General features: G+C 35.4%; 1 protein-coding gene across 2 annotated transcripts; it reads right to left on the reverse strand.

The window, feature by feature from the left end:
- Window positions 1-430: 430 nt before the first annotated feature.
- On the reverse strand, window positions 431-7787 carry LOC107818573 (uncharacterized). Of its 2 annotated transcripts, XM_016644613.2 has the most exons (10): window positions 7612-7787; window positions 7427-7512; window positions 5372-5516; window positions 3223-3358; window positions 2869-3134; window positions 2379-2454; window positions 2200-2258; window positions 1481-1538; window positions 1222-1301; window positions 431-568 (listed from the first exon to the last, which is right to left on the reverse strand). In XM_016644613.2, the coding sequence occupies exons 1-9, from the start codon at window positions 7684-7686 to the stop codon at window positions 1258-1260; spliced, it is 945 nt and encodes a 314-aa protein (XP_016500099.1). In that variant the 5' UTR covers window positions 7687-7787; the 3' UTR covers window positions 431-568; window positions 1222-1257. The 2 variants fall into 2 exon arrangements, with proteins under 2 accessions (XP_016500099.1, XP_075087384.1); XM_075231283.1 differs by lacking the exons at window positions 2200-2258; window positions 2379-2454.
- Between the last annotated feature and the right edge of the window lie 6563 nt (window positions 7788-14350).

The following is a 14350-nucleotide window of genomic DNA, read 5'->3' on the forward strand; positions in this document are numbered from 1 at the left end:
TTGAACTCAACAAAATAAATAGACTATAATAGAATTTTGAACTCGAATTCATAAAGTTTAAATTCTCAATCTGCCTCTAATAATCGCTTTATAAATTCAATGTTTTGCATATATATAGGTAAAAAAAAGTTATTGTATATGTATAACTTGTAAAATCCCCTTATAATTTAGAGTAGTATTTTCCGAATCCCCTTGTTAGAATTTCTAGCTCCGCCACTATCCACAGGTTCATGCACCGGAGACAACACGAAGTCACAACATATTTGATGTCACTAATTTGTATCCAACTGCATTTAACGAAGAATTCGAATAAATCAGTAATAACATCTTTCCTCTGATTCCAAGATACAGTACAAGTGAACCTATATGATCATAACTAGTTGCAGTAATGAGTTGCAAAAGAAAGTGTTTTGAAGCTAAAATTACATCAGTCTGAAGCTCTTCTAAGAAGCAAAAGAGGTGTCTGTCAACTGTCTTATAAATATGCATCCAAAATGGCATTAGTTGAGCCTTCACATATTTGTACAAAAATATGATACATTTCCTTATGCCTTCCTGCCGTTAGTTCCTGAACAAAGATTAAGAATAGGTGAGAGCGCGACAACTTTCATCTTGAATGTGCTAATCAAGAAATTTTCAAAATGCTTTCTACTTGGCGTACCAATTTTTTGTTTAAAAAGTTCTTTCCTCTTTTAGTTTAAAGTTAAGAATTTGATCTTCAAAAAAAAAAAAATTATATGCATCACGACATTACATGCGACGGACCAGTGATTTGAGAGTAACTAGAAGAATAGTAAGAGATCTTGTGAAAGTTCTGGAGTATTAATTAGTAGGATTAATTGTCACTGTTCTTTGAGCCGATGGTCTATCGGAAACAACCTCTCTACCTTCACAAGGTAAGGGTAAGGTTCCGTACACACTACCCTCCTCGTACCCAACTTGTGGGATTATACTGGGTCTCGTCTTTTTCTGCTGCTCTCTTCGTTTTTTATTAGCAAAGTTTATCAGCATGAACTAAATAAAAATCCGCTTTAACCAAATGCATAACTAGATACTACATGTATAGAAGAAATAGCAAAGTTAATCAACTTTCTGGTTAACTGTGATGATCTTTTCAAAGTTAATATTTCCTCTCCCTTCACCATCCAAACAAATTATCATAGATTGTTAACTTTGAAAAGATCACCTAATTCAAAGCGTTAATGGTGAATAGTCACATACCTTTACATTTCCACTAGCCAAAAGGAGCTTCAACTCTTATCTGCGTTGCCGTCTCTTTCTTGATGGTTCTGATCTACTCACTACAAAAGGCGTAAACACCCATTAGATTACATAAGCAACTGGTACAAAAAACGCTAACACTACAAAAATATTAAGCAAGATCTAATTTACATGTAAATAATAGATTTGAAAGGTAGAAGAGGAAATTTCTTGAAATGAAACTTCTCATACTAAACAAAATAAAGGAATCGTGTAGCACCTATAGATAGATCATCCAGATCCATGTGGCCTTGTTTAATTGCTGCAACCCCGCGATCCTGAAACATATTTGAGGGTAGTTATAAGAAGATGAACCAACTTTGAGATACATATCTCCTAAATACGAGCAAATGAGAATAAGGAGATCCTACCAATTAAAAAAGTTAATCAACTGGAAATTACAGCAAAATTTCACGAGAAGAACTTCCTTAAATGATATTTTCGAGTAGATAATCAATTGCTTCTCATGTAAGAACCTATAAGAAGTGCCGAACAGAAAGCATACAGAACAAATAAGTACCCTAGGTTATTCCTCCATAAACTGAGGTTCGCAAATTTCAATGCCTAAAAGACGAAAAATCTGCTTCAAAATAGGCACAGAATCGAGCTGCTAGGGTGGGAGATGCATATGACATGAGATGCCTAGTGCACCAAGCTCCCGCTATGCGCGGGGTCCGGGGAAGGGCCGGACCACAAGGGTCTATTGTACGCAGCCTGACCCTGCATTTCTGCAAGAGGCTATTTCCACGGCTTGAACCTGTGACCTCCCGGTGACATGGCACCAACTTTACCCGTCACGCCAACGCTCCCCTTCTACATATGACATGAGATGCCTTTGGTAAAAAGAATCTGTGGCACCAGTACAGTGCATAAAATCAGAAGATATCCCAAGATTCATGGCCGAGTTATAAAGGTATATGCAAAAATTTGATGACAAACCGCATCATAGATTGCCATTTGATTGCGCCAAAATTCCATTGGAGGAAGTAGCAATCTCCCTACAGAAATCCAAATGCAGGCAAAAATCACCTTATATATACATAAACATGAACAAACAAAATCCTCTGACAACCCTAAAAAGTGAGAGGCAGAGCAAATAGCTCTGATGACCAATGCACCTGATCTGGATCTTTTAAAACTCGAAGGTTCAGGAGAGATAACTGGAACTGCCTCTTTCTCTTTCTGAGGTGTTTCCTAAGTAAACCAAGGAAAAATAAACAACTTAAAACTAGTCAATATAAAACCAAAAATATTTTCTGAGGACGGAAATTGAATTTAGCAATGATTTTCAGAACCGGTTAACCAGACAAGCTGGAGGGACTTCCTGCCATAGAGGAAAGGAAAGGAAAGACCTGGGACCTATACTCCCCAACTTGGGAACTCAGCTTATAGCGAAGGGAAGGAGACGCTTTTTATACTTTACTATTTAATCAACTAATTGATGTTATTGGGAACTTGTATAGTTCACACTCTTTGGCTCTACTGATGGAAATATAAAATGACACATTAAGCATTAGAACCTGTTAAGCATGTAAACTGGAAGTGCAATTTCATGTTAAAAGAACCAGTAATGTGATTAAGATAACTTTTCTATGAATGCATACTGACATATGTCAATTTTCTCTTTGTGCTTTTTGTGGCGGATGCACTTGCGCTTTTAAAGCGAGTTGTTCTACAATCATCAGTTTGCTCCTTTGCAGTGCTTGTAGAAGTGTTCCTACAATTAAGCTTGGCGGACGACCTCTCTGCTTGTTTTGTCTTCTTTCGTACAATAACTTCACTTGCAATTTTTCCATCATTCTGATCGTCCCTCTTCAAGTTATGTTCTACTTCATACCCTTTTCTCCCGTTATGCTTCTTCAGATCTTTAACCTCTGCATGTTGCAGAAAATGCATTAGCAAAATACGACAAAAATTAAAGCAACTTTCAGACATCCAAATAGGTTCAGAGAGTGAACTTACTTTCTGAACAGGCAGATGGTTTTTCGAAACCAAGGGCATCACTTGCAGCAGCCTTACCTTTAGTTTCTCTTCCTAAGTATTTTTTGTTGAACACCTCCCATTGAGGAGGAAAACCAAAAAGAAACTGTTCGAACACCTGAAAAGAAAGATCCACTGTCAAGAATTGAAAGGATCCATAATTAACCGAATGTCTTTGGTCAACAAATATGCATGCTAAAACTACATCAAACAAAGAAATCACTGAATTCTATCCCTAAGTGTAAGAAACTGCACCAAGTCCTTTAGAAGTATTTCTTTTTTCCAGGTCTTTGCACAAGATGGAAGGGATGAAAAGGAAACCAATTTTGTTTTCAAATAATGTTAGGCTAAGTTGCTCGGACTCGGGTGCGGGTGTCCGATACGGGTGCGGATCTAGAGGTCAGATCCTTCATGATCTAAATTTAAAGATTCGGGGGTACGGATCCATGTACGGATACGGGTGCGGAGATTCGGCTAAAAATAATTCAATTATTTAAAAATAGAGTTATAAAAATATGTCTAAATTATGAGACATTATGTGAAAAACTTACAAGGTATTCCGAGAAGGAAAAAATATTGAACAAGAGTAGAATTTTAGAAGGAGATAAAAGGAAAAGGACTGACATAGAAATTTATATATACAAGGTATTCCATTTTCTTCCGTATCACCCTAGCTTTTGATTTGTTTTCAAAAATCATTGTATCTATCCCAAATTTCTCCGTTGATTTTGGTCAAAGTACCCAAAATCGGTTGACCAGATCCAGTACGGATCCCACACCCATACCCACACCCACGTCATGTCGACGCGGGTGCGGCACTGAAAGTGAAGAGTCCGAGCAACTTAGATGTTAGGAGTATTTGATATCTAAAAAATTAACCTTATAGACACCCTAAAATAGTTGATATAATCATTACAACAAATATTATTAGTACAATGAACTACCTATTTAAGCTTTCATACTTCTCTAAACATGTCTGATGAAAGTGTTCTCTTTTCAACTTCAAGAAAAAACAGAAGTCAACGCCAATTTACAGAAGAAAAGAAGTATTTTGGATAGAGCACACCTGCTCCCTCCCAATTTTTCATTTACTACCTAATCCATAAAGGCCTTCTGATAAATAATAATTTAATAAAACGTTGTATAGTAGAGGAGGTTAGCATCGAGAAACCTTGTTATATATATTCTAGAACAGTACCCGTTATACATACACTGAATTAGCTACTCAAAAGATTTGCTTTTGCTAGTTCTCACTGCAATGGTTATTAGCAATCAAACAAATCGTTCCACGTTATTTAAGTGCCAAATACCCTGGAAAGTAAAAAGTCAAAAATCCTAAGTAGACTTTCTCAGCAACTTATCAAATGAATCTCTACATGAAGTCTTGAGAAATCTGCTTCTGAACTACATATGCTACACATACAGTTGCCGCTTATTATTTTTGTACTCCATCCGAGTCTCGAGTCTCCGAGTCTAAGTAAGGCTTCAGTTATGGGGTTGAGACAAATACAAATGCTCAAATGCAGAACAGAAGGGTGGTCCTCTTTGGCTTCATTAAAATATTAACAAGACAATCGCGGAGATCTGTCACATGGAAAAGTTAGTTGGTTATCGGATCCTTCGCTACAGTGAGATATCTAAAAGATTTTCTTTTACTTTTACGAGGATATTTCTTAAAAGGGTTTCGGGTAGGACGTGACCCTTTGCGACTAGAGAAAAAAGCTTTCGCGTAAACTGAAGTTGTGCTTGTCTTTCTCTCTGTCTTGTTCCATACTTTCTGATCCTATCTTTGTATTTACTTCTATATTCTATTATCATTGTGCAGTAATAGCATAGCCCTAACTGAGTATGTTCTTATTTCTGCTATTATTTTATTCCTTTTCTTATTAGAGTCGAGACAAACCACAGATCCTTACTGCAATTAGAGAGAGCATCCATCTTTTTGAATGGTAGTCTAATCAAATAATACCATTACTTGGATAACATCACACAAAATCATCTACTTTGTAGCAAAAAGTGTAGGGTTATATCAAATTCTCATTTTGTTTTGTCCTTCACTGAATTCATAAGCTTCGCAATCAACGAAAAGATTTCGCAGGCAAACAAATATGGTAAGTCCCCCATAACAAACCTCAGATGGAAAACCATTTTCCTCCGAATGAGTTTTGTTTATGAAGCCTTTGAGGACAACGCATATCCCATCGATGGTCTCAAGAGTAAAAACATCAAATGCCTTGAGAATTGGTGCAGAGGAGAATACTCGTAACGCCTGACCTCTACAAAAACATATTAAAGTGATTAAAAACAAAAGGATCTGAGTTCAAAATGCCACTTACTAAATCAGGTGTAACATAAAACTTCAGAAAAGCTGTTTCTTTCTAGGGCCCTATTAATATAAATAAGGCCTTAAGTTTTAGAAAACTCTAGCTTCCCCAACCAAAGTAAACCACGTCCTTCATTCTAAATTACTTAACCACCTTCTTCTTTCTAAATTACTTAACCACCTTCTTCTTTTAGTCAATCTGCAAGTATTCTACTTCTTTTTATGCAATTGCAGAATTTTCCATTTTGACAAACTCAAACTACAAATCAATGAAGTTGAAGATCATTCCTGGTCTTAGCCCGTTTTGTTTGCCTTAGCGTTAGATGTGCTGACGTGACACATACAAGGGGAGGTGCCATGGTGTATGCTGTGTGCTGATGACATAGTTCTGATTGACGAGACGGAAGGCGGAGTTAACGCTAGGTTGGAAGTTTGGAGACAAACGTTGTAAAGGTTTCAAGTTGAGTAGGTCAAAAACTGAGTAGTTAGAGTGCAAGTTCAGTGATGGATGAATGAAGAAGAAGTGGAAGTGAAGATTGGTACTCAAGTCATCTCCAAAAGAGATAGTTTCAAGTATCTTAGGTCTATTATTCAAGGCAACGGGGAGATTGATGAGGATGCTACTCATCGTATTGGAGCGGGGTGGATGAGATAGAGGCTCGCCTCGAGGGCTTTGTGTGATAAGAATGTGCCACCTATACTTAAGAGCAAGTTCTACAGAATGGTGGTTAGACCGACTATATTGTGTGAGGTTGAGTGCTGGCCCGTCAAGAAGTCCATGTCCAGAAGATGAAAATAACTGAATTGAGGATGTTGAGATGGATGTGTGGGCATACCAGAAAAGATAGGATTAGGGAATGAAGTTATTAGGGACAGGGTAGGAGTGACATTTGTGGAGGACAAGTTACGGGAATCAAGGTTGAGATGGTTCGGGCATGTGAAGAGGAGAGACATAGATGCTCCGGTCAGGAGGTGTGAGGGATTGTTCATGGCGGGTCTGAGGAATGGAAGAGGTAGGCCTAAGAAGTATTGGGGAGAGGTAATTAAGCAGGACATGTCATTGCTTCGGCTAACCGAGGATATGACCCATGATAGAAAGGTGTGGAGGTCGAGGATTAGGGTTGTAAGTAGTACTAGGACTATTTCTGTATTATCTTAGTCATGGTTCTTTATTATTACATGTTGTGTCATTCGCGCTCGTTACCGTATTACATTGTTGTTACCATTGTTTGCTACTTGGTTGCTTTATCTTATCTCCGCTATTCTTTGAGCCGAGGGTCTATCGGAAACAGCTTCTCTATCTTTATAAGATAGGGGTAAGGTATGCGTACACACTACCCTCCCCAGACCCCATTTATGGGATTACACTGGGTTTGTTGTTGTTGTTGTCAAACTTTCATTTTCTAATCTTCACGCCAGTCAGTTTGGTCAAGAATATTCGGGAGAACTATCCTTAACAGGTCCAAGGTGACCAAGAACATTGCATGACCACATAGTAAAATCCTAAATCCCAAAAACCCAAATATATATATTGCAACTGAACTCTGAAAAAAAAAAAATTGAATCTTGAAAAGGAAAAAGAGGGAAAATTGCATGACCGCATAGTAAAATCCTAAAGAAGCAGAAGGATTCAATCCCAAAAATTGAATCCCAAAAACCCAAATATCTAAAACAACTATAAATTGCAACAGAACTCTGAAAACAAAACCAAAAAAAAATAGAATCTTGAACAGCCAAAAAAGAGAGGAAAAATTGCATGAACACATAGTAAAATCGTAAAATACAAAAACCCAAATATATAAAACAAGTATAAATTGCAACAAAACTTTGAAAGCAGAAAAAAAAAAAAAAGACAAGTTTTACTCTCGAGAAGTGTGGCCAGCAACGGCGAGAGTCCTTCCCTGAGAATCAGCTTCAGCCCTTTTGAGCCACCAATCTTTCAGACAAACCTGTTTTGTATGTCAAGCAAAAAAAAAAAGATTCAAAATTTATGGAACCAAAACGAGAGTCATTTTTAGGGATTGTGTGAAGTAGATAATAGTACTCACAGTTGGCTTAAACCCAGATTTTGATGTCTTGGGTTCAGAAGATTCGACCCTTTTAGTTGAAGTTGAAGATTGCATTGCACTCTCCTTTTCCTTCTGCTGCTTCTTGCGCGGGGCATTGGATTTTTGGTATACGCTTTGTCCCTCTACTTTCTGTTTCCCACGTTCCTTTCTTTTTAAACTAGTAAATTCAACCGCGCGATGCAAAAAATCTTATTAGGTATACACATAAACTTATTAATCTTTGGATATAAATATGTTAAAGATTCTTTTTAGTTTTCAAATCCAAATAGATTAAATTTTAATTTCAAATTTTATTATTAAAGGTCGTGAAGACATTAACAATTTACAAAATAGTCTTGTAATTTTAATCGAGATAAAGCAAATAAATATTCGTATACTCAAGCAAACATCAGTTCTAAATATTGATTAAATTTATATATAAATAATTTTATCAGAATTAGAATTTATAAATGTAAGTTCATATTGATCTTACTAAATCATGTGGTCGAGAAACAATTTTATTATTAGTTCATATAGATTACTCAAGACCAATGCCCCTTATATCTTTATATTGTTAATTTTAAGTAGTAGTTTCTTACTTTCTTACATTCAAACGATATAATTGTTCCCTTGCAGTAACTATTGTGTCTTTTATCTCCTACATATTCTTTAACAATGATTGTATCCCCTACGCTTTGATGAATTTCCCTTCTAAAATTTGAGTGATCTTTCTCTCTCTCTTATATTTGATCTCTCAGTTTCTTGATTTATATACATGTCAATAACAAATGGTAGTTAATCTTCCAAACAAAAGTACACGTGGGCCTTTATTATTTTTGAACTTGTAGGTTATAAATGTTACGACATGATACAATGCCTATAGCTAGGTTAAATAAAATTTATTTCTATTGTAATATTAGATTTTAAGTTGCATTTCAAGCATTGTTAAGTTAATAATCCATTGTTAATTATTTTTATTGATTGCGACCGTAGCTTAAAACTACAAAATCTTAGGTGAATAATAATAATCATAAAGTGAATAAACAAAATTTTATTAGTATTGAGGAACTTGGAAAAGAAAAAGAATTAAAGTATATTGCAAAGATTCACATACTATAGAGGTGTTTGGCTTCATCAAATATAATGAAAAAAAGAGAGCGATTTTTCTAATAATTTGGTGAAAAAATAATTACATGAAATATTTCATCTCTGTATATGATAGGAATATAGAAGAGGATCATTGACTTGATTAATCATATCCTCTAGTTTTTTTACTTACATAGTTTTAGCACTTCATCTTTATGTTATAAATATTGTATGTATATTATTTAAAAAGTATGATATTTACATTTACATTTCCACTTCCTTCCCTCTCTATGTTCTATTATTTATTCGGTATTTTTAGATTTTTCCTTTTTTTGCCCATTTTTTCTCTTTTCTTTTCCTCCTTTTCTGTTTACATGTAATTCTTTGTCTTCTTCCTCATCTTGCAATCTGCCACCTCATCCTTCCCATTCTTCTCTAATCTATTCTCTACTTCAAAAAAAGATTCAAACATTTGTTCATTTTCCTCAATGACTTCTCATAGGGTCATGCAGTTTTAATACTCCACACCCTTTTTATAAGTTAAAGAGTAGAAAAAAAACTGAAATTTCATGTCGAGCACCATCCTAACGCTTCACAAATAGAACTTCAGAGGAAATACTCCGAGCTTTTGATCTTTGGTTTATTGAGTTCCTTGGAGAAATAAGAATTAGTTCTTAATTTGTTAGATTTTTTAATAATTCGTGTTGACAAAAAAAGGTCAAATCCACAGATGTATTCTTACTTTTTTTTTGTCATGACTAATAAGGTTGTAAAATGCGAATTGTTTCATCCAATTCCACTTTATTTTTTAAAAAAAATCATTAACCTAATATTTACTCACTGTAAAAATAAATTAGGAAGTATAATACATATCCTCAAAAAGCTTTATAGATGAATGTAATCAAAATTTTGATTCTTCAATTTATCAGTCTGGAACTATAATCACGAAAAAACTTCTTCATTTACTCACCTTCAGAACATGTGATCTCCTCTGTAACTTATATATATATACCCTTTTTTAAATTGATAGATTGAAATAAGTTCTTACAACCGTTAAAAATTTTCATTACCTTTCTCTATTACAACAACATAATAAAGTTAAAGTGCATTCATCATAACATATAGATAGATGTATATGGATTTTCCTCAACAAATAACTTTTCATGAGAGGAAAAAAAATTGACTTTCAATACTTACATGATGAAAATGAGGGACCAGTTAAGAAAATGAAAAAGTTTTTACAAGATGTAAATAGATTTTGGAGTAGTCCTCCTTCCGAGACACTAACACGAAGTTTGTTTTGAAGGAAGAAATCTGATGATACCTAGCAGTTGTAAACTTGAGCAGGGAACCAAAACTTGTCAGATTCAAAACCAAGATATATGACTAAATCAACATGTGGGGTATGTTTTTTGTTGATATTACTGCTATAATTAGATCTAACTAATGAAATAGGACAAAACTGAGAGAGTTGAGTCATAAAACCTCATAAGGTTGGAAAGATACAATTTAGTGACTAAAAAAAGAATGAAAGATATGTTATAAATAGAATTATATTTAAGGTGAATATCTATATTTTAGAGAGATTTTAGGGATTTTACTTGGTGGCTAAGTCACTCTTTCCCTATAAATAGAGGAGTCTTATTCCATTGTAATTGATCCCAGATTAATAAGAATTCTCTCTCCCTACTTTTCTCTACAATATTCTTCTTCTTCTTTTATTGTTTCATAACACATTATCAATACGAGACTCTAACCAATTGAGTGAAAGCTTTGGGATTGAGCATAATGATTGCCAATTGTTTCATGAACTTCCTTAATGATTAAATTCTCGATTTAAAGTAAGTATTTTACTTTAGTTTTCTCTTTTGAATTCTTGAAATTCTATAATTTGATTTTAAATACAAGCAAAGACAATAAATTTTGATTATAACTCTAATAGAGTTTGTAAGAAATTATAACCACCAAAAGTGATAAAATTTCTATGTCTTGCCATGATCAAATTCATGTATGATTGTGAGCACAAGTGGAAACTCGTCCCATTGAATTTGCTTCATTCTCATTCCCTTAAGAGAATGTGATAGCATTATGTGATAAGTTTGAAAGAAGATAAAATTATTACCATAAAGATATCAATGGATGTGGACGTGGAAATAGACGAAATTATAATCGTCATCATTGTGGTAATGAGAACAATAAGTATTCTCAAAATAATCCTTCACTATGTGAAAGTACTATTTGTCATCGATTTAACATGAGATTTTATAAAGCACATATAGATGATTATGGTCAACTCATGATGTGAATGTGGCAATATGTGATTTATGAATACATATTCATTTTTGGAAGAATATGAGTGTGTTAGTGGTATATACCACACTCACCTCTAGAAGGAGGTTTGAGAGAAAATAAGAAAATAATATCATTATTATGGCATAAATGGCCATTGGTCACGTACTTATTATACGCCAAAATATTTTAGCAATATGATTATTAAAAGACAACAGTAATGCAAGAAACAGATTTTGCATATAATTTTGACCATAGCCATAATGGTATAACTTTCTCTTTAAAAGAGATATTCACCATATGGATGTTGATGAATATGTGGTAGTACAAAATTAATTGAGAGCTCTGGAAGAGCCAATTATTACTATTTTGGAGGAACAAAATTGATTATCAATAAAGCATTATGTTGTAGTAAGTCTCAAAGAAATTTATTGAGTTTCTAAATGTTACGACCCGAAATTCTCACCGTCGTGACCGTGATGGCGCCTAACATTTCACTTGCTAGGCAAGCCGGCGTTAGAAAATCATTAAACCAATTCTTATCCCATTCAATAAATAACAGCAATTTAGCTAAGGTGAAATATAATGAGTGCGGAATAATATAAAGACTGCATTAATTACTACTACCCGGATCTGGAGTCACAATTCACGAGCATTCTAGAATTCATTACAAGTAATGGTGTGAAAGAAATACAACTATTTGGATGAAAGAAACAGTAAAACTGAAAAGATAGACGGGCACTTCAAGGTTTGTGAACGCCGACAGATCTACCTTGAGTCTCCGGATAGTGGGTCCAACAGCTAAAATCTCAATCAACTCGAGCCAGTACCAAAATCTGCACAGAAAGTGCAGAGTGCAGTATCAGTACAACTGACCCCATGTACTAGTAAGTGTCGAGCCTAACCTCGACGAAGTATTGACGAGGCTAAGGCAAGGCACCTACAAATTAACTCGTGCAATTTAACAGGGTATCTACAAATAACAGTAATGAAGTGCTAGACAAGAAATATCGGGAGGGGGAAACATGATGGGGGAAATACGAAATAAAGAGCCACAGTAGAGTAAAAACTGGAACAACCAATATACTATGAAATCAACAGGAGCGCGAATATAGTAAAGGAAAAATGCACGACATCACCCTTCGTGCTTTTACTCTCAACCTTACCATAAAATCAATAGAAATAGCACGTCATCACTCTTCGTGCATTAACACTCACAATATGGCACGACATCACCCTTCGTGCATTAACACTCTCCCTTACCATAATGCAATGAACAATTAACAACAGGGAGATAGAACAACATGTACAAGCCTTACTTTAACATTCGGTTCAACAATATAAATCTCAACTTTGAAATAAATACTCAATTATCACCAAAAAATTCGTAAACATGATAAGAACGATCAACTTAACAACACTAGTCTAAATACGTAACAATTAGGCATAGGAAAGAGACAATATAAGAAAAACGGGAGAAAACAGGAAAAACAGGTAAATTGGCGACGCATAAGTACTCGTCACCTCACATATACGCCGCTCACATGAATTTCACATAACAATTAGTCTGGAGTTCCTAATTCACTCAAGTCAGGGTTAGACACAACACTTACCTCGCTCCGAACGCCACTTAATACTCAATCACAACTTTTCCTTTAGAATTCACCTCCAAACCACTCGTATCTATTCAAAAACGATTCAATAATATCAAATATTGCTAACGGAATCAATTACATTGCATAAATTAAATTTCCCAAATTTTCCTCCAAAAAGTTAAAAAATTGACCCCCGACCCGCTTGGTCAAAACCCGAGGTTCGAACCAAAATCCATTTACCCATTCACCCCCGAGCCCGAATATATAATTGGTTTTGGAATCCGACCTCAAATTGAGGTCTAAATCCCCAAATTTTTAAAATTCCTAGTTTCTACCCTAACCCCTAATTCTACCATGAAAACTCTAGATTTTAGGTTGATAATTCATAAAATGTAATGGGTAATTGAAAGAAAATATTTTAGAATCACTTAACAACACTTTGGGGAAGAAAATAACTCTTGAAAATCGCCTCTAACCGTTTGGTTCTTGGAAATGTTGAAGAAATGGCTTAAGTCTCGTTTTGATTATGTTTAAGTGTTGGGCAACAATGTGCATCGCGTTTGTGAGGCCACTGTCGCGTTCGTGAAGAGCATTGGCTGCCAAGCTTTTGCGTTCGCAAGACAGTGTTCGCGTTCGCGTAGGCTACCCCCTCTAGCCTTCGCGTTCGCTTGACATTGCTCGCATTCGCGATGAAGGAAAGACTGACTCCCCCCCCCCCCCAGTGCCTAACACTACGCATTTGCGATGAGCTTGTCGCGTTCGCGAAGGGTAACGCCCCCATCGCTTCGCGTTCGCAAAGAAGAAAATTCCGGCCTCATCAGTTTTACTCTTCGCATTCGCGAGAGTACCTTCGCGAATGCGAAAAAGGGCATGCCAGAACACCTGCTGCAGCAAAATACTAGATTTTCTAAGTCCAAAACATCCCGTAGCCTATCCGAAACTCATCTGAGCCCTCGGGACTCCAAACCAAATATGCACACAAGTCTAAAAATATCATACGAACTTGCTCGCCCGATCAAATCGCCAAAATAACACCTAAAATTACGAATTTAGCACCAAATCAAATGAAATTCTCAAGAACACTTTAAAATTCCTATCTTCTCAACTGGACGTCCGAATCACATCAAATCAACTCTGTTTCTCACCAAAATTCACAGACAAGTCTTAAATATTATAATGACCTTGTACCGGGATCCGGAACCAAAATACAGACCCGGTACTAACAATGCCAAACATCGATCAATTCTTAAAAGCAAATAATTTTCAGACTTTTAATTTTCATCAAAAATTCATAACTTGAGCTAGGGACCTCCGAATTCGATTCCGGGCATACGCTCAGGTCCCATAATTTGATACGGACTCACTGGGATCGTCAAAACACAGATCCAGGCCCGTTTACCAAAAATGGTGACCGAAGTCAACTGAAATCAACTTTTAAGGCAAAAATTCTTATTTTCATTAGTTTTCAACATAAAAACTTTTCAGAAATATGCCCGGACTGTGCACACAAATCGAGGAAGGTAAAAATGAGATTTTAAAGGCCTAAGAGCGCATAATCGAGTTCTAAAATATAAGATAACCTTTTGGGTCATCACACTAAAGTATTCACAAAAGCGATTGGTTATATTGAGACTATAAATAAAGGAAACCTTTGATATGTTATATTACTACAACTTGTAGCGGTTGATATGTATGTGAAAAGCTACCCGTTTTATTCTTTAGTTTGTACTACACAAACAAAAAGAATGCCACAATGAAGTAGAAATTTA

This window comes from Nicotiana tabacum, chromosome 2 (assembly GCF_000715075.1).
Source record: "Nicotiana tabacum cultivar K326 chromosome 2, ASM71507v2, whole genome shotgun sequence".
NCBI lineage: Eukaryota > Viridiplantae > Streptophyta > Magnoliopsida > Solanales > Solanaceae > Nicotiana > Nicotiana tabacum.